The 21540-nt window shown below is 41.1% G+C and overlaps 2 protein-coding genes across 2 annotated transcripts; both read left to right on the top strand.

The window, feature by feature from the left end:
* The first annotated feature begins 1778 nt into the window (after positions 1-1778).
* rpl23 (ribosomal protein L23) lies at positions 1779-7675 on the top strand. The gene is made up of 5 exons (XM_086133514.1): positions 1779-1872; positions 3554-3637; positions 5464-5592; positions 5790-5903; positions 7544-7675. Exons 1-5 carry the CDS (start codon positions 1860-1862, stop codon positions 7624-7626), a joined length of 423 nt encoding a protein of 140 aa, XP_085989640.1. The 5' UTR covers positions 1779-1859; the 3' UTR covers positions 7627-7675.
* A 2720-nt stretch (positions 7676-10395) lies between these two features.
* Positions 10396-20469, top strand: LOC147193193 (all-trans-retinol 13,14-reductase-like). Its single transcript, XM_086133056.1, has 12 exons — positions 10396-10586; positions 11627-11809; positions 13337-13475; positions 13558-13660; positions 15006-15201; positions 15294-15491; positions 16568-16687; positions 16779-16917; positions 18627-18736; positions 19432-19598; positions 19824-19983; positions 20211-20469. Exons 1-12 carry the CDS (start codon positions 10418-10420, stop codon positions 20357-20359), a joined length of 1833 nt encoding a protein of 610 aa, XP_085989182.1. The 5' UTR covers positions 10396-10417; the 3' UTR covers positions 20360-20469.
* The last annotated feature ends 1071 nt before the right edge of the window (positions 20470-21540 follow it).

Genomic DNA, 21540 nt, shown 5'->3' with positions numbered 1-21540 from the left:
ATATGTCCGACTAAAATCCTGGCAGAAGCTGTGGCAAGAGGTGTTATGTCATCTCTGGAGCTGGATAAATGTGCTTTTTATTCTTTCCCTTTTTTGAATGGATATCTGAAGTTCCAAAAGCATGTACATGTACAATCGGATTTCCCACCTTCCTCGAATGCTGCATATAACGTCCTCGTCTTATTTTCACACGTCAACCCAACTTTTTTGAGAGCACAAAGTAACCACAAAGTCGAATACAACGTGTTTATGTTTATTGACACGTTCGATAATGCAGTTGAAACAAATGTGATCTTGCTGGGAAAAAAGACACAAATAATTATAATGATAAGCATACTACGACTAATCGCACCATGAGGATAAATGTTCCCACGAAGGTTCGTGACGGTGCCTCGCATGGACGGCAGGGGAAAGAGGGAGTGGGAGAGCGCAGATTCGTGACTCGCAGCGGAGTCGAGCAAGAAAGAAAGCCGGACACGATGGTTATGTCGTTGATTTTGGGTAATGTGCGTATGTCAGTGTCCACAGGCTGCGCCCTCCGAAGGTCGTAGTCCAGGCCGCATTTTTCTTCAAATGCTCCTCGTGTAGCCTCCGTGGAATGCAGGCAAACGTTAAAAAAAAACTGTAAACATAATGGTCGGCACACCACAGAGTTGGTAGAGGATGGATTCATTCGTCTTTAAAAAGACACATTTCCACCTTGAAAAACACCAGCTCCGACCTACAGAATACAGTATACATACTGTATGACAAAACCCCACGTTAAGACAATTATAAAGAATGATGTTTCCTCCAGACGGCGCCCGGGTACCTTGCAATCAACGGAACTTGCGTTACGGAACGCTTTTTTTGTTTGTTTCTGAAACCATAACACGTCATTTCAAAATCAATATTATTTAATTAATCTTGTAATGTTTCTTGCTGAATTATATTCACAGATGTAAATGTTCAAAGACAAAGTCCGTTTTTGCCTGTTGTTGAAATATTTCGATTATTAATTACGTTCTGTGAGGTTCTAAAAATTAGAAAGCTTGTAAAACCCTGACATGTTGTTCCTATTTTAATGTTTTCAATGTTTCTTAGTTTTTATTTAGGACCCCTGGTATTATTACTATTTTTAAATGTATTCATTTAAAACTAGATGTTTTTGTATTTGTTTATTTTTGTTAAATTTGCCGTCTGATTGATAATAGCTTGCCTTTGTATTATGTTTTGTATGCAACGCAGTCTGTTGATTTAAAAATAAATAAACGTGACCGCCACATTTCAATCAAAAAGGGAATGTCTGGCGGTATCTGGATTTGCACATTCCTTGTTTATTTTCGGCGTTGATTTAGCAAATACACCACATTACTCAAGTTATTCAGTCGCTACATGAGTAGTTTCTCATTGAGTACTTATTTTTCCCGAGTAATTATTTGGAGAAATACTTTTTTACTTTTAATTGCGGCATACCATTGTAAAGCAGAAGTGTTCTTGAGTACAATTTTTGACTATTTTACCCACCTCTGATTTTGTATTACGTAAAGTAAATCGAATATACTTAAATCTTAAGAACTACTTCATTTGGGTGCTGTCTCCAATTGAGAACTTGTGATTGTGTAGCAAAAAAAACACGAATTTTTTCACTGTTTCTAATTAAAACAACCACAGACACACAACGTCACTACTGGAATATTTAATATTTATGATTACGACTATGTCGTGACCTGTTCAGATAACTGTCACCAAAATTCCGCAGTAGGTGTTTGCTGTTTCCGATTTCTTGAATGCAGCACGGGTTTCCAACATGACCCGGATGAAGAAAACTTTATTTCCCACAATCCCTCCTGTCCTCGCTCTCTTTTCCAACTGCAGCCATGTCGAAGAGAGGTAAGAAAGACCCGTAGTTCAATCTGTATCCATCAGATGTTTCCAGTTTGCCATCGGATGATACTTTGCAGTTGTTGTGTACTTGATCAACGTTATTAGCTATTGTAAAGTTTTATTTCTATTGGTATTTTGATTTTTCTTCCTTTGTATAGCGGTGATGATTGCACATATGTCCTCGCGGTAAACGTCGTCCTTAGGCTTAAGTAGAAAGACGAAACATTTTTAATGCTGCTCTAAATGCTGTGAATGGGGTGTTCGTCGATACAGTAAGTTAATGACGTTATTCTAAAATTGCTAATTACTTGCGCTAGCACATGCTAACACCTTGCAGGAAATTGTATAGGGAAACGTAGAGCGCATCTGCCCATGTCCGGGTTGACTTGTAGCCCGGTGCGAATTATTTTACTTCACTCATCCTCGCCTCCTAATAAGTATCGCTGTCTGGTCATTCCGTGTCCCTTCATCAAATGCCCCCATCGAAGCATCTCAGAATGTCATTTAAAATTATAGTAAAAAAGACACTTTTTAATGGGAAAACATCAGTAAATGTAGGCCTCTACTGTCACTCTTTTACTCATCATAATTCATACTGAATTTTAGAGTTTAGACCGTTGTTGTAATCATTCTCTGAAAGGCCATTTTAAACAGCAATATCTGTTGATTATCGTTCTGGTAGGCTAGTGGTGTATTTGTCTATTATCAGAATTTCATGTCTGAATTTTGATAAAATTAGCAAAGACATGGTATTGGCTTTGCACACCCTTTTTTTTTTACCTGCAATGCCCAGCGCATCACCAATGACATTGAGGAATTGATATGGATGTCACTATTTCATACATGGCTCAAAATTTCAGTTTGTTTATTAAAAGTGACAAATGTTTCAGTTTAAATATGAAGCACAGAAACAGTGAACAGAAACACACACAAGGACTAAGGTTAAAAAAAATAGCCTGATGATAAGTTTTAAGAATTGAGCAAACTCCGGTTTATTTTCAACCACATGCATAGGATTTTACTTAATTGGGAATAAATGTCAACACCAGTCGAGGGCTAGCATTAGCATCTCGCTTCGTTGCGCTCAACTATGGCCGCAGAGAGTTCAGAATAGGCAGCGGCGGCTTTTTGACATTCAAGTTTGATCACTAAGGTAATCTCAGTAGTCAGTCTTAGGAGGGCGCGAGCAGCTGCGATTGCCAGATACTTATGATTTTTGTAGAAATGATTAATTGGGCTCCAGCAGTGACCATTGTGAGGTCCCTGTTGTTTTTGTAGAAATTATTATTGGAGCCCAAGTAGCAAACATGTTAAACACAGGTTGCGAGCAAATCAAAATCTGTTGATTTAGCCCCTGTACTATGTGTGCTGCAGAGGGCTAATGCTGTTGTATAAGAATTGCCGGTGTTAAAACTACAGCTCTGCTAACCTTTAGGTTTTGACTCGGTAGCGCCTTAGTGTAGTCCATCCGCTTCTTGAAAATGGCAGCTTTCCACCCAACCTAGCTGGCATCTCATGGGTGGATTTTCTTTCATTTCACACTTGAAGGATGGTTATGCCCTGAGACTCAACCTTTGTTTAAGTAAATAACAAGTAAATGAAAATAAATGCATCTTTTTTTAGGGAGATCTATACTCTGTGAAGTCCTGCTTGTAGTGTGTTCTGAACAAAATGTTTCTTTTTACAGGACGTGGGGGTTCATCCGGAGCGAAGTTCCGAATCTCGTTGGGTCTTCCAGTGGGCGCTGTTATCAACTGTGCCGACAACACTGGTATGCTTGAAGTAATGGTTATCCAAACTTCAGTACAGCAGAACAAACTGCTGCGCTCAAACTGAACCCAAAATGGTGCTTTCGCACATAGAAGAGGACAGGTAAATAGGACACCTATGTGGTTTTCAGACACTACAAATATAACTTACATGCAATATGAATAGTTTTGGTCCAAGCACTGACCCAAGAAGAACCCCAAGAGTGATCTTCAGCTGATTTGATTTTGTTGTTGAACTTCAGATACTATCTATTATCAAAATAACTTTTCATCAACCTCTTTGGCCATCTCTACCTTATTAAATAATATACTTAGAGGTGTCGCATTATCGCGTTAATTGCGATTAATTACATCACATTTAGCGCTTTATTTTATTTATTTATTTTTCGTTAATCTAAATTTTAATCTATCTCAGCCTTTATTGTTTCTGTAGGTGCGTTGCCTTTTTCTAATAGCCCTTTTTATGCTTTGGCTTCCTGTGTTCGAGTTGTTGAGAGTGGGGAAACAACTGTCAATTACAGCCTGAAGTGGACATTGATTGGCTGCCATTATGTTGTTGCTCATTTAGCCGAAGCTGATAGGCTCCCATTGGAGTTGGGCGGGGTTAGTAAGCAGTAGTGAGGGGTGGAGGGTGAAAATGGAGCAGCATGTGAGAGTTCTCGACACAATGAATGGAAAATATACATTCCAAAAATGCCCTGACGACACAGTTGATAAAGGTAGAGTATCGTGCCTAATTTGTAAGGAGTTTGCTGACCACTGGTGCAGCTCAAATTTAGCCTCCCACATCAATGCAAAGCACCCAGTCGCGAGTGCATCCACAGCTAACGTTAGCACCGAAAGCATTAGCAATATAGCGAGCGAGCCATACATAGCAAAGCTCTTCGGCAAACTAAACTCGTGAACACCCCACGTACGAGGCATAGTTGATGCGTCCTCTGTAGAGCACTAGAAGTGATTGAAGTTTATTTCAGCGCTTTTAGTTTGTCATGATGAACAGTGTTATTTCTGAAGTGCGAACTTACAGTGCTGTGATTTAAGAGTCTGTTTTATTTATCTATTATCTGAAGCAAGTTCAGTGTTGAGTACTTGTATTGCTGAAGAAAATTGTTCTTACCATCTTTATGAAGTTAACCTAAGCACTTTTTAAGGACCTGATGTTCTATTTTTGTTTTGTAATTCTTTGGAGATTTACAACTCCATGTAACTGCTACCCTCTTGCAAAAGCACTTGCTTTCTCTGATCAGTGACAAATGTGAGATGTCGCACAAGAGGATAGAGACTTCATCGCTGTGGGTGAGATGGCAGTGTATAAAACAGTTTCTGCTGTCTCAATCAGTGATGAGACAGAAGTTCTACCTGTTGCCTTCTCATCTGTGTTACTGAGGTGGGAGAAATAATCAAGCGAATCGTGACGTAGATGTAAATGTTTCTGAATCGAGATCAATTGATGAACAAAACTACGTTTCAGTAATAGATCACACTGGTGAAACTGAAGTTGACTGACGGTGCTGTGCGACACACCATTTGCAGTAATCGGGGACCCTTCATCCAATTTCAAAGTTCTTGGTGCACTGAGCTCTGGTTGAAGAGGTCATTCTAACCGAACTCAAACTTTATTACAGATTGTCATTTTGGGGAATGAGAGAACGCTTTGTACTTTGGTAGAAGTCGTCATGAGCATACTCTAAGTACTACAAAATTGGAACCGGTATGCAGTTGTTTGTTTTTCCTGCTTATAACTTTTTTATGCCCGTTTTTCCTGCTTATTACTTTTTCATGCCCTGTAAAATTCCTGATTTAATTGCGGATGGTCTTTGTTCATCAGGTGCCAAGAACCTTTACATCATCTCCGTGAAGGGTATCAAAGGCCGTCTTAACCGTCTGCCTGCTGCCGGAGTGGGTGACATGGTGATGGCAACAGTCAAGAAAGGCAAGCCCGAGCTCAGAAAGAAGGGTGAGAAACATTAAGGTTGTCTTACTATACAAACATTTTAACATTAAACAGAGAGCGCGCGTGCGCACAGAAATTAATTTAACCTATTACAGTGTAACAACTCTCAAACTTTGTGAATTACTCTGATTTATTCATTTATTTATTTATTTTGCTTGCTGGTTTTGAAACATATACTAAGTAATCTCCCCTCTCCATAGTGCATCCGGCGGTTGTGATCAGGCAGCGGAAGTCCTATCGGCGAAAAGATGGAGTCTTTCTCTACTTTGAGGACAATGCAGGTGTCATTGTAAATAATAAAGGGGAAATGAAAGGTAGGTTATATTTTTGGTTATTCCATAAAAATTGAATTTTGATATGAAGAGTTGTAATGGACCCATTATGTCAGCCAATATTTGGCATTTTGGAGGTTATCAGTGTCTGTATTTTTTTTTTTTTTAATAAAATCCAATGGCCGATATACACTGGATTAAAAACATAGTTATTTTGGCTCTGATAGCCACAGCCCGCCTCTGTCTGCTGAGTCCGTGGCTGTGACTCACTCCGGCATTGGCCTGCCCACAGACAGTCGTGTTGATGAGATGTTTATTTCTCTGCTGGCCAGTGCCTGTGTTGAGGGTGCACTTTTTTTTATTGAGCTTTAAAACAAAGATACATAGCGATACGTAAAAGACAAACATTTCGTTACTGTATATTGACTTTTTGGAAGACTACTGCTATAGTAAACTTTGGGGAGGTATTTGCACTTTAGTTAGGATTTTAAAACAGATGTCCAGTTTCTAAAGTCTAAAAAAAAACTTCAAACATATTACAGATCACAAATGCCATTTATTAAACGTGTCTAAAACACATTTTAACAGTCTAGAGCTGCAGTTTTTATGATAAAAAAAATTACTAAGATGTGTTTAGTTTTTTCTGCATCTGAATATCAGCTTCAAATATCGGTTAGTGGCCTCCATGAATACAAATATTCGATATTCGCCCTGAAAAAAACCCATACCAGTCTCACTAGTAAAAGCAGTCTCTCGGCTCACATGCAACTGCTACCCTCTTGCAAAAGCACTTGCTTTGTCTGATCAGTGACAAGTGTGAGATGTCGCGCAAGAGGATAGAGACTTCATCGCTGTGGGTGAGATGGCAGTGTATAAAACCGTTTCTGCTGTCTCAATCAGCGATGAGACAAAAGTTCTACCTGTTGCATTCTTTGCTTTCTCTTCCTGTTGCCTCTCACCTGTGCTACTGGGTGAGGTGGGAGAAATAATCAAGCGAATCGTGATGCTGATGTAAATGTTTCTGAATAGAGAGCAATTGCTGAACAAAACTGTTTCAGTAATGGATCACACTGGTGAAACTGAAGTTGACTTGACAGTGCTGTGCGCTACACTATTTGTGGCAATACAGGCATCACGATGCAGTAAAATTGAATTTTATAATTACAAAAAAATATTGGGGAGAGAGAGGGTGAAAAATGACAGTAACCATAAGATCACGCTAGTTAAATCTGTCTCTGTCTCTCTCGAACACACATACACACCATCACTTGCCCCCTGCGGTCGATTCAAAGGTGTAACAACCATGTCTCACATAGTAGCAACAAACCTGTCGCATCTACCCATAAATCACTTTTAATATGTCCCTTTTGCATCCATTCATGTGACTTCTCATGTCAAGCAAGATCTCGTCACCATGTGAGAGTAGGCTATCAAAACAACGTGACGAAGCACTGGTATCAGTGGCAACAAGTTTGAAGGCAGATGTTTGGAAGTTGTATTTGATAAATCTGTTTTGACTCGGTCATATTCAATAGAACCTACGTGATTGATGGGTTCAATTCTTAATGTAAATATATTTTTACTAATGCACCAAGTTCGAGCAAGAAATTTCTATTTGCAGCATTGCTTCTTCTGAGAAAGTTTGAAAGTTGTGAATTATTTTCTTGTTTTTGTGCCCTCAGGTTCTGCAATTACTGGTCCAGTCGCCAAGGAGTGTGCTGATCTTTGGCCCAGGATTGCATCAAATGCTGGCAGCATTGCCTGAGCCTTTTGTCACCCTTGATTGATTTTTCAATTAAAGAAACTGTTGGGGCCTTCTTTGTCATCATTTAATCTTTTCGGCATAAACGTTTAACAAAGCTTGGTTGGGTATTCAAACACTGGTGTCCCAAACATAGTTTGACCTGTTCACTTTTTATCAATTTGGAAATGAGCATTCATTGCCAGAACTAAAAATTGAAAATGAGGAAACCAAGGCCGAAAACTGAAACACGAGAAGAAAATCCAATACCTTAAAAACTAAAACAGATTACCATTGGTGGATATTTTCTGCACTTGCCGAACTTGTTTTAAGGCTGTTTGTACTGCAGGTCAATTCTCATATTTTCACCCAATGCATAATGTATCTGACAATTAAAACATTTTTCCCTCCGTGTCGATGTGTACAGTGCAGCTCTGTTTTTTAATGATCTGATCCAGGCCTCTTCAATATGTGGATATGAGTTACATAATTAGGATTAAATATTCAATGTCACCTTTTAACTTTTTGGACCCAGGCTTGTAGTATCAAAAGGTATCAATGGGGGGCGCTAATGGCATTTCACCCTGCATTCTGTATTGCCAGAGTGTATTATGAACACCCTTTTCTTTTCGGGTACATTTAAAGCGTTACGGTTCCGGAATGATCCTGAACGGAAAGTGGACTTGGAGAAGCTCGACTACAAAAAATAATTTTATGAAAGAACGCCAGGTTAATAGATGTTAATGACTTTATTTCTCATCTGTTCTTCTATTTCTTTGGATCAGGCTTCGGTGTGTTCAGTGAAAATTAACTGAAAGAAATGTCATTAGTCACAGGAAATCATGATTTCACAAGAGGGGCAAATACTTTTTCACGCAGGGCTAGCTTTAGCTTGGAATACATATTCATAAATATAATCATTTTAAAACTGTATTTTATGTTTACTTAGGTTATCTTTGTCTGGTCTTTACATTAGCTTGACAATTTTGAACATTAATGTGGGGAAACTGCAAAAAAAATTTAGAAGGGAGCAAACATTTTTTCAGGGCAATTTATTTGGTGTGACTGAGGAACATTGACTTGTTTTACAACTTGCCATGAACCAAGTAATGCCTCAACTCGTTTGATATTTGGTAGCGATTCGACTCGACTGATTTTTTTTTTTTTTTAATTGCCCACCGTAACTCGGGACTTATTGAGACTTGAAGGTTATGACTTCAGACTTAATTGTGACTTGCGCATATATGACTTAATCTCACTTCTGCTATTGTGATGTTTTACCATTTTGCTTGAAGCAGGGATGCCCAACTTTTTTGGCCGAAGATCTACTTTTCGCGTGCCTACGCACGCACGCCATGATGAGCAACACCCGTAATGGCTCTTTACTTGAACGAAACAGAAAAATGAAGTCCTATAAATAAAGAGTTGGAGAGTTTGTGAAAAGAAAATCACTGCCTACCTTAGTAGAGGCGTGACGCGGAGGCATCGGATGGATGCACTTTTGCAGAGTAGAAACTATCGTACGTACGTATAACGTTTTAAAATGCGTCTCTTGGCAGTCCAGATTCCTATTTGCCAGCGCCATCGGTGAATTGCAAAAACTTTGAAAGAGAAGAAGAATAAAAAAAGACGTAAACTTTGAAAGAGAAGAATAATCGAAAAGACGTAATGCAACAGCTCTGATCACAAGCAATTGCGGACTGCTGCCCGCTTTAAGGTTAAAGGTGACCTGCTTTTTTGAAATACATTTTGTGAAAGTGAAACTGATATGATGCTGATGGTCCAGTGTGCACTCACACAAAAATATGTATTAATAGCACGCACACACATTTTTATTCCATTTTCCTGGAATCTACACCCTTCGTGATCAACTTGGGACCAGTCCACAGGCTACCGGTCGATCTCGCGACTGGTTGGGCACCGCTGTCTTAAAAATGATAACAATAGCAAACACTACTCTGATGGTTTACCTGTATGCAGCTTACAAACCCAAATGTGATTATTTACATGTTATCTGGATTTTTTCTCATCATGCTGTTTTATTTTACCCAGCATGATTGCGTACAATTAACTACTTTCTATCGTTGACTTTCTCATTATTTAATTTTTCATTGCATTTTCTTTCATGGCAACATGAACATTCTACCCAAGGGTTGGTTAGCTTGCATAAATGTGTGATAAAAATATATGACTGCGAAAATATTTTCCCAAAACTTGCAATTGCAATTTTGAGAATCATAGCTGTTGGATTAAAAAAATTAAAAAAAAGAAAAGTCATGCTGATATACAGTACTTGCACAGTTCAATACCCGATGACCAGATGCGCTTCACAGTTTAGAAAGCGAATTTGTTCCCAAGATTCAAGTTTTAATTTCTTGTCGAAAAAAAATGCCCGAAGGTACTTCAATAATGACCACTAAAATCGTCATGGTTTTACATATCTGTGTGACTTCACCCCGATGAAGCGATTCACAACCAGTTCTCTGTTTTCTGGGAGTCTCGTGTCCATGATGTAGTCAATGTGATGTCTTTCTTTTTCGTGGTCATACTTTAATTACAAAAAGGTCAGGAGTTTTTTTTCTCTTTCTTTTCATATCCTCTCTTGTTCTTAATAGGCATCTCTTCCCCTTTTCCTATACTTCACCCCAAAACATTTCTTATCAATGAATCCCTTATTCAAAGCTCTCAAGGGCTATCTGAAATGTCCCCCTTCATACGATACAGTAACTCCGCCTCACCTCCTTTCCATCCTCAAACTTTCCACCATTTCTTTATTTGGGATTTTGGTGAGGTGTAGGGTGCGACGCTCTCCGGTATGATGTGGTGGTGGCTGTTTCCTGTGTTGAGCGCTATTTTGTTTGTCTTGCTTTTCATCATATACTTGACCATTTGCCAACGCTACAAGGTTTTTAGTGAGGCCTACCTTAGGCCTCCGGGACCCTTGGTTAATGATGACCGAAAGAGGGATGACAGGCTCAAGAAAGGTAACATTATGATATTTGCAGATTAAATAATCAATCTTCCTCATTGTCTGCTCTTTTAATGTCTATTTAATCTACAAATATGAGTTTCGTAACATTACTCAATTATTATCATTACTGTTATTAACAATAACTGATCATTGTTCCTTACTCCCATAAACCTTGCAGGTGATTTTATATCTGATAGGATCTCGCGATATCAAATCCATTGAAATGATGACAACTACATATTTACATTGAAAAATGGATCTTGTATGAATAGAACTTGACTTGAGCAAGTGTTTTCTGGGAATAATCATTTATTTAAGAAGATGTTTATAAAACAGCTTCCTGCTTGATCCTGCCTATAAGAGCTTTATATAAAGTAGACGCCAACAAAATTGGGAAAACAAGTGAAAATCCCAAATGTATTTGTGGATCTGAAAAAAAAAACACGTGAAAATCATGGATATATCTGTATGGGTACGTTTGACAAATCTTTCTCCATAGTACCCCACTTCCTGCCCTAAGTCAGAAAGCTCCAGCTCACCCGCGATGCTTACGGGGACAAGCCGTATTGGAAAGAAAAATGAATGGACAGAATATGGAAATGAACTAAAATTGGTTGTTTCACCCATTACAACTTGAAAAGTCACGATTAAAAAAAATATATATATATTATTCTGACAGAATACTTCGACCATATAATTATCCCTCCAGCCATTTTCGGATCCGGTTTATCCTCACAAGTGTCGCGGGGGGTTCTGGAGCCTTTCCTAGCCATCTTCAGGCATTAGGCAGGGGACACCCTGAACCGGTTGCCAGCCGATCATAGGGCACACAGGCTGCCCTCTAATACATCAAATATAATAATTTTGCCGACCCCCAATACAACTAAATTGTACCAGCGCACTTCTAAGAATGGGTACTACCGACACAAAACACATTCAAATAGGCAAGCCTGCCATAGTATGAGATTGGAATCATAAAAAATAGACTCAAAAAATGTATGTCCTGGAATCATTTTACAACGTTTATCATATATTCACCTCTAAACCCGACAGGATTCCGTGTGGATCGGGTTCCCAATTCTCTGGATGCTGTGGTTATTGGCAGCGGTATCGGGGGTTTGACAGCTGCGGCTCTCTTGTCCAAGGCTGGAAAGAGAGTTCTTGTTTTGGAGCAGCACGATCAGGCGGGTGGCTGCACTCACACCTTTCAAAATAAGGGCTTTGAGTTTGATGTGGGTAAGTCAATTCCTCGATGAGTTTTTTTTTCTTTTGTTTCCAACTCCCAACGGGCTGCAAGAAATTGTATACAGTATACAGTATTACATGTTGTAATATACTGTATACGAGGGTCAATCAATAAATAAGGTGATTTTTTTCGGTACAAGGACTTCAAATAAATACAGATAGACGATAACGTTTTTTTTTTCAATGTAGTCTCCCAGCACTGTCACACACTATTCCTATTTGTGCAGAAGTTCCCATCTTCCCCCAGCGTCAAAATGTTTGGATTGATGTCTCTCTCACCCAGTCGCTCACACTTTCGACTTAATCGTCACTTTCTCACCTCGTGCCTCTTCTGAACGAGAGAGAGAGAGAGAGCAAGTGATTCTGGTTCTCATCTCATACGGCCATGCCAACTAGCTTGAACGAATTTGACAATTGTCGCAGTCGACTTACTTTCGCCTAATGAATGCTGCATTCAAGAAAAGTGGAAAGTCTGACTTTTCCAACTTCCGTCATCCGACGAGGAAAAGTGCACTTTAAAGTCCCTGCAGGTGGTCTATTGCAGTGTTTTGAAACGTTTTTGCGCTAAGGCACACTTCTTTCATTTGAAAAAATCTCGCGGCACACCACGAGCTGAAAATGTGAAAAAAACCCGCTTATTTTTTAACAAGTAACGAGTTATATTGTTACCATAACTGTTTTTAACATTGAAGAATGACGTTATAACAGCTTGAATTGGAATCAAATGAACACAAAGAAAAAAGTATTTTATAATCGTTCATATTTATTGTTTCACTGTCGTCCTGCATTCATGCAGCACAAATTCGCTTGTCTCTCGTGGTCGAAACACAAGGTAATTGGCTAGCTATTGCTTCTCCCTAGCGGTATGTGAGGGTACTACACGATTACTTTCTGGGCGATAGACCGCACAGACATACAAATTGGATATTTTCCCGCGGCACATCTGACAATGTCTCCCGGCACACCAGTGTGCTGCGGCACAGGGTTTGAAAAACACTGGTCTATTGTCAACTAGTCCAGTCCCATCGATGTCGTCAGATCGCATGACTCCTCCGTGAAGAGTACACTTCTCCAATGTGCCAGACGCCATCGAATGTGAGCATTTGTCCACTCAAGTCGGTGCAACAATGAACTGCAGTCAGGTCGAGACCCGATGAAGATGACGAGCATGCAGACGAGCTTCCCTGAAATAGTTTCTGACAGTTTGTGCAGAAACTATTTGGTTTTGCAAACCGATTGTTGCAGCAGCTATCCGGGTAGCCTGTCTCAGACGATTTTAGCGATCAACGTGCTGGACTGGCGTGGCTACACGTGGTCTGCAGTTGTGAGGCTGGTTGGATGTACGGCTAAAATTGTCTGAACCGCCTTTGGAAACAGCTGATGGCAGACAAGTTAAAATTCAATTCACAGGCAATAGCTCTGGTGAACATTCCTGCAGTCGGTGTGCCAATTGCAGACTCCCTCAAAACAAATGGGAGCAAAAAAAAAATGTAATTGATGTATTTTTTTTTCGACCAGGCATTCATTATCTTGGCCAGCTTCATGAGAACAGCCTTCTTAGGGTCGCCCTGGATCAGATCACAGAGGGCCAGATGCAATTTACTCGGCTTGAGCAACACTTTGATACATTGCTCTTGGGCCAGCCTGGAAAACACAGGTAAGACTTAATACGATCTGTATTTTATTCTTTTTTTTAAATACCATCTTTCACCCATTCGACTTCATTCCACCCTCACTAGGGAGTATCGTATACACGCAGGGAAGACTGAAATGGCAGCTAATCTGAAGAAGCAGTTCCCAGGAGAGGAAGATGCTATTGATGAGTTCTTTAGAATTATGAAGGTAGAGTAAGAGGAGGAAGTAACCATGAATCGATTTGTAATTGAATTGTTTGAGGCATCTAACAGTTTTCTTTTTGTTGTTGTTGTTGTTGTTTTTTGGTAGATGAAAGGGAAATGATGAGGTTGAAATGATTGAGGAGTTAAATGCATTTGTAGATCTTGTATGTGATGTTGTTATTATCCATTCATCCATTTTCTGATCCCCTTATCCTCACAAGGGTTGCGGGGGCTGCTGGAGCCGATCCCAGTGGTCTTTGGGCAGTAGGCGGGGGACAACCTGAACCGGTTGCCAGCCAATCGCAGGGCACAGACAGACAAACAACCATCCACGCTCACACTCACACCTAGGGACACTTTAGACTAGAGTGTTCAATCAGTCTGCCATGCATGTTTTTTGGAATGTGGAAGGAGACCGGAGTACCCGGAGAAAACTCCACACTGGATGGTCGGATCAAAGCCACGACCTCTGCACTGTGAGGTCGACTCGCTAACCACTGGATCACCGGGCCGCCCAGAAGTCAAGTAGGGTCTTTGCACGTGCCATGGCCAGGATTCAAACCACGATTGCTGCGGCCACAACGCAGGGTGCTAACCACTACACGATCACGACCTTGTTATTATGTCTGGTATATACGATTTATCATGGTCATTGTCATTCGTATTCGGGTATTGCAATTTTGTACAGCATTAACTTGAATATTGTACTTCATAAACTTGAATTTAACACTGTCCATCTCCTCTGAAACTTCAAGGCGTAAAATTTTGAGGAGGCTGAGAAAAAAAAGGCACCTCAACTGTAATTGTCTTCTCCTTAGGATAACAGACTTTGATATTATTGATTCTGGTAGACAGGTAAAATTGGTCTATTTCTAAAAATGACACATGTCCTACTTGAGGGACGTGGAACAAAAATTAGCCAGATGAATAATGCAGGAGACCTTTTTTAAAAACTGCTATATTGTGAGTTCAAAAAAACAATTCAGCTTATATTTTATTAAAAAATTGACAAATAAGTAGAATAATTTAAACTGGTTGGAGTTTGCATATTCTCCTCGTGGCTGTGTGGGTTTTCTCCAGGTACTCCGGTTCTCTCCCACATTCCAAAAACATGCATCGCAGATTAATGGAACACACGAAATTGCCCCGATGTATGATTGTGGGCGCGGATGGTTGTTTGCCTCTGTGTGCCCTGCGATTGGCTGGCAACCGGTTCAGGGTGTACCCCGCCTACTGTTCCAGCTGCGATCGGCTCCAGCACACCCGCGACCCTCGTGAGGATACAGCGGTTCAGAAAATGGATGTATAATTTAAACATTATCATAATATGTGTGTTTGCTCACTTGCAGCTAGCCTCACAGCGGACGCCGCTTTTTGCCTCTTTGAAGATTGTTCCTTACTGGCTTGTCAACTTCCTGGTGTGGACTGGTCTATTACATCGCATATCTACAGTGTTCCGCCTAGCAACCACAAACCACTCTGAAGTAATATCCCGTCTCACAAAAAACAAAGACCTTCAGGCTTTATCTGCCTACCTTTTCTATGGTACCGGACAATCACGATGTTTGAAAGACAGTATTCTTGATATAGATCAAGCGCATACATTTTCGACTCATTCAACGTTTTTTTTCTTGAAGGTGTGCCTCCAAAACAGTCTAGCTTTCTCATCAATGCGCTCCTTCTTCACCATTACAAACGTGGTGCATACTATCCAAGAGGAGGTGCAAGTGAGTTTGCCTTTCACATCATCCCTGTCATTCAACAAACAGGGGGCGCTGTCTTGGTCAGGGCGCCAGTGCAGCGTATCCTGCTCAACCAGCAGGGGAAAGCTCGTGGTAAGGAAACGATCAGTTTCCCCCACCCCCCCCCCCCCCCCGTCAATTTATGTTTTTTGTTTGTTCTTAGGATAAAACGTTTTCTTTGCCTTTTATATTTTGGCAGCTGTGTTGTTTTGCCAGAGCTGAAGTCATGTCTCACCATTCCTAAAAAAACATGATTTCCCTAGTTCCCCAGCCAATTTTATAGTCATAAGGGCTGCCTAGAATTTTGGGCCGTGAGGAAAAAGAAATAAGGGACACTTAAATGACTAATGAAAAATGGAGTGAAATTATTGTGTGTGTGTGTGTGTGTTGTGTTTGGATGAGTCACCCATTACAACTTGATAAATCACGATTAAAAAAAAAAAAATTCTGACAGAGGACTTCTCCCCGGGCCTGCGTGGGTTTTCTCCGGGTGCTCCGGTTTCCTCCCACATTCCAAAAACATTTCATGGCAGGCTGATTGGGCGCTCTAAATTGTCCCTCGGTGTGAGTGTGGGCGTGGATGGTTGTTCGTCTCTGTGTGCCCTGCGATTGGCTGCCAACTGATTCAGGGTGTCCCCCGCCTACTGCCCGAAGACGGCTGGGATAGGCTCCAGCACCCCCGCGACCCTGGTGAGGATCAAGCGGTTCGGAAAATGGATGGATCGATGGATCGATGGACTTCTACCATATAATTATCCATCCATCCATTTTCTGATCCGCTTAATCCTCACAAGGGTGGCGTCTTCTGACCCCCTGAACCGGTTGCCAGCCAATCGCAGGGCACACAGAGACGAACAACCATCCGCACTCACACTCACACCTTGGGACAATTTCTAGTGTTCAATCAGCCTGCCGTGAATGTTTTTGGAATGTGGGAGAAAACCGGAGCACCCGGAGAAACCTCACGCAAGCCCGGGGAGAACATGCAAATGGCACACAAGGAGGCCGGAGCTAGAATTCAACCCGGTACCTCTGCACTGTGAGGTCGACGCGCTAACCACTGGACCACCCTGCCGCCCACCATATAATTATATTGATATTTGATGTTTTTTCCCATTTACTCTCCTTTTTAATATTCTGGGTTTTATTGGGATGTATTTTTTTAACAGGAGTGACAGTGCTGAAAGGACAAGAGGAGATCGAGATCCTCGCTCCTGTTGTCATTTCTAATGCTGGAATCTTCAACACATTCCAAAAGTTTCTGCCAAATCACATACAACAAAAATCAGGTGATACATCCACTCACACATCATGACATGAATCTCTGGATTGCAATTTGACAGTGGTTGTTTAACTTTGCTGCTAATCCTGTGTGAGTAGAGATTCAGTCATTGTTGAGTATGGTGCGCCACGGCATGGGTTCCTTCTTGGTTTTTGTTGGTCTGGACGGAACCAAAGAAGAGCTGGGAATCGTTTCCACTAATTTCTGGATGTATAAAGACAGCGACTTGGATACACTGTAAGTTAGTTGTTTTTGTATAGATTTTCGCCCTATCTCTTGTTATTTTAACTCCCATTGCAAAACAAAATGTACTGGCGTTTCTAATGGTTTATCACAAAATCCAATACCACCCATCTTTGAGAAGTCATACGCAATAGGTTCCCACCAGAATATGGATTCATATTCTGCCATCCACCGCCACGCTTTCCACTGCAACGGCAGGGATGATATCAAACAGACAAATAATAACTTTAATACATCAAAAAGAGAATTAAGAAGAGCCAGATATTATAAACTAAACTCTAAAGGGCTGTCCACAAACAATAAACAAATCTTTCGCAAAAGCCGGCATAATTTTTGAGGAGCTGCACAGCAACGAGACTGACTCTGACAATGACGCGAAGGAACCTGGCATGTTTGACGGAATACTTGCCCAGCTTTTCATTTCGGACACAGAAAATGAGGACTACCGGTTATGGATTTGTCGATTAGGATTGATCAAAAGATTGTTAAATACTTCAATACAACACAAACTCAGTTTTGGTCTTGCTGCATTTTTAAAAAAAAACATACGCTAGCGTGGATGCATGCTAGCGTATTTTTTAAACTGCCATGTGTTTTACTGTCACGACCTTTCCATGTGATGACAAAAGAGAAAGGTTGGGGACGAGTAAAATGCAGTGCGCTATCATGGTTTGGATTTTCTAAGACCAACGAGTACTACCGGGGGGGGATGATGACAAGCGAGTACTTTTTGTATGCTAAGTCTGGCGCATTTACACTGTTGTGTTGATTAATGTATACTGTCCCAATGGAATAAATAAATATTTTATAACATTTGGGGAGGGGGGGGGGCGGGGACAAGCAAGTACTAACACAGGTGGGAACACACTTGACACAACAGGACAAGGTTGGAGTAAACACTCACGAGTTCCGCTGCCTTATCCATCCATTTTCCGATCCGCTTATCCTCACAAGGGTCTCGGGGGGTGCTGGAGCCAATCCCAGCCGTCTTCAGGCAGTAGGCGGGGGACACCCTGAACCGGTAGCCAGCCAATCGCAGGGCACACAGAGACGAACAACCATCCACGCTGACACTCATACCTACAGACAATTTAGAGTTTTCAATCAGCCTGCCATGCATCTTTTGGGGGGGGGGAGGGAATGTGGGAGGAATCCGGAGTACCCGGAGAAAACCCACGCAGGCCCAGGGAGATCATGCAAGCTCCACACAGGGAGGCCGGAGCTGGAATAGAACCCGGTACCTCTGCACTGTGAGGTCAATACACTAACCACTGGATCACCGGGCCGCCTCCGCTGCCTTAGTGCAACCTAAATAAATACTGATGAAATGAATGAACCAAAATTAATCATGTTGAAGTTCCCTAACACATGAATGAACCGGATTGATGATGGCTATGGTGAGGAACTAATTTGGCTGCACTTATCGAGAGGCAGGGGTACCTAGGACACGCAAGGGATTGGGGCTGACAAACACAAGACAAGACCTTAGATCCTGCAAGTGGTCATCATGTTGTTGGCGGTCAATGTGCTGCACAAGTAAGGACAAAGCAACATTTATAGGTATAAATACAATAACACAGTTTGCCACCGCCATGTATTTATAGTTTTAAGACTGTAGTATGGGTAAACTTCAACTATTTTGGTCTCAATTTGTATCATTTTGGATTTCATTAATATGTGGGTGTGTTTGATGATGTGTGAAGAATGGAACGATACTCTTCGCTGAGCAGAGAAGAAGTACTGGGAAACATTCCTATGATGTTCATCACCTTTCCATCTGCCAAAGACCCCACATCTAACATCCGGCAACCAGGTAACTTTCAGTGAGGTGTGTAGAAATACTGGAAGGCAAAACCCAATTCATTAACGGCGTGCGTGTTCTCTCACTCACTCCGATATCGTGGTGGTTTCTTAAATAAGCGGCAAGTTTTCTACCCTGCCAAACTTGTGTTGTTTACATTTGATGCAGTGCATTGTGGGATGTGTGGGGTGTTCTATTTGCACACACATAAGTAATATGAATGAATGTGTCATCAAGAATATTGTCAGGTCTAGAAGGGAATCGGACTCTTAAGACAAACTTTAAATCTCAAAGAGAGACTAGGAGTCAAGCAGAGTTGTCTTTCTCGCGAGGAGAGTGGTGCAAAAAATGTAATAGTTTACAATCTCGGAACAGCTCTGGACCTACCTGAGATTTGCAAACCATTACAGTCTCGGGATAGCGCTCATCTCCTGCTTTTTATTGTCTTTAGGGAGTTTCAAAGGGGTGGGGGGAAACATACACACAATGCGCTTCTGTGTGCTTAGAGGGGTCATGCTGGAGGTCGGAGGTTTGTGATTGCTGCTGTGAAAGTTGCTATTATCATTTTGAAGCTTAATGGAGTCGATAATCCTTCAAAACTCGATAAATGTGATTTGAAAGCATAATTGTTTTTTCTCCAAACGCTGCAGGTGCAAAAACGCACGAGAAAATGTGTACCTGTGACTCATGACTTTTTCTCCATTTAGGAAAGTCCTGTATGACTTTGTTAACCATGGCTCGCTATGAGTGGTTTGAAGAATGGGAGGGGACAAAGATTGGCAAGAGAGGACAGGATTACCTGGATCTAAAAAACAGCATGTCTCAGGAGATGCTGAACTGGGCCATAACCATCTTCCCCCAATTACAAGACAAAGTGTGTACCGGTACTCTATATTTATGCGTGTACCTCACATTGGTTCCTTAATTTTAATATGCATTCACTATTTGCTTGCTTGTATGCACTAAATGCATCTTTTAAAGTAAATGTATTCATATTCTCTTCAGATGTTATATTTGCTGCTTTTCCTTTCAGATCGACCAGTTTGAATAATATTATCTGTCTTTACCAACATTTGTGTGTACATATTTTTGTCTGCAGGTGGTTATGATTGATGCAGCCACCCCTCTGACTAATGTACATTATTTGGGTGCACCGAGAGGTGAGATGTATGGTGCTGAACACAATTTGGAGCGCTTCACCCCAGAAACGGTTGCAAGGACCAGACCACAAACTCCAATCAGTGGTCTGTACTTAACAGGTGCGCAAAGCAAAGAAAGAGCAAAAAACATTTTGGTCAGTTTCATACAGGTCTGTAATTGTAATGTACAGTATCTGCTAACTCTTTGTGTGTGTGTGTGTGTGTGTGTGTGTGTGTGTGTGTGTGTGTGTGTGTGTGTGTGTGTGTGTGTGTGTGTGTGTGTGTGTGTGTGTGTGTGTGTGTGTGTGTGTGCGTGCGTGTGTGTGTGTGCGTGTGTGCCTTTGCAGGTCAGGATGTGTTCTGTAATGGCATGGCTGGAGCTTTACATGGTGGATTACTCTGTGCCTCTGCTGTCCTAAATCAGATCCTCTACATTGACCTTCTCGCTCTTAAGAACCGCCTCAAAAAAAGAAAGGCAAATCATAAGCTCACCTGAAAGTTACAATTTTATTTACTCACTACCATATTTTCCAGATGTCTCCATCCATGAATGAAGATACAGCATATGTATTTGTCTCGTTGTATTCCACAGCATCCGAATTGAAATAAAACCATCAAGATGGAATGGAGATGTTAGCGCTTTAGTTGAAGTGGTGGGATATATGTTTACAATGTCATGGTTTTGCGTGGTCGAGGACCCATGCGCACACACACACACACAATGAGACCAAGACGATACCTAACAATGGATTAACAGTACCTTGCCATTGTGATGTTCCTTAAAAGAGGACATTCTCAGACGGAAGTGGCCATTGAGTTTAGATTGTCAGTGTCATCAGCAATTTGCAACAGATACTGAGAGACTGGAACAGTCACAGAAAGATGTAGAAGTGGATGTCATTTGGCCACATTCCATGCTGATGACCGCTACATTGTGAACAATGCCCTGAGAAACCAGATGATGAATGCCTCTCAACTCCAGGCACATATAAGGGAGGTGAGAGGCACCCAAGTGTCACATCAGACCATTCGAAGCCGATGACATTAGCTTGGTCTGTGTGCTGGACGTTGGACCAGTGGGACTCAGCGCTGTCCTCTGCTGAAAGTCAATTCATGTTGAGTAGAAATGATGACCGGCCAACGATGTTGGAAACGTCAAGGAGAGCGCTACGCATCAGCCACTGTTGTCACCAGGACGAGCTTTTGGTGGTGGCGGTGTTACAATGTGGGCAGAATTTTGAAGAAAGGAAGATTCCTTGAATCCATGAAAAAGTAACGTAAAATATAACTTCAAAGGATGAGAAAATAAATTATGAAAAAAAGGAAATTAAGAAGATACTAAAAAATAGCAATTTTCAAAAAAGGAAAACAAATATTGGCTGTTTCTTGTGCGTGTTGGCCTCTCACGCGTACTGCGGTGCCGTGCATGCATGGAGTACAGTACATACAAAATGACAACAGGAGAAAATTGCGATTGAACTCTAGAATTCTAACTCCTTTTTCATAGATTGGGATGTGCCTTTCAGTAGTGTTATGTTACCCTTGTGTAAGTGTTTGTGTGTGAATAGTCGTCGTTTGAAGGAACATAACGACCAAAGAGTTAGCACGTTAATAGGGTCCTCCATTGACTTTTAGTATTAGCACTAGCCCCGTTTTTAAAAAAATGAAGGCTGTTTT

Source organism: Hippocampus guttulatus, chromosome 16 (assembly GCF_054856545.1).
Source record: "Hippocampus guttulatus isolate MCC_2025c chromosome 16, RoL_Hgut_1.0, whole genome shotgun sequence".
Taxonomy (NCBI): Eukaryota; Metazoa; Chordata; class Actinopteri; order Syngnathiformes; family Syngnathidae; genus Hippocampus; species Hippocampus guttulatus.
The sequence above is the reverse complement of the archived record's forward strand: the minus strand, read 5'-3'. Positions and strand labels throughout refer to the sequence as shown.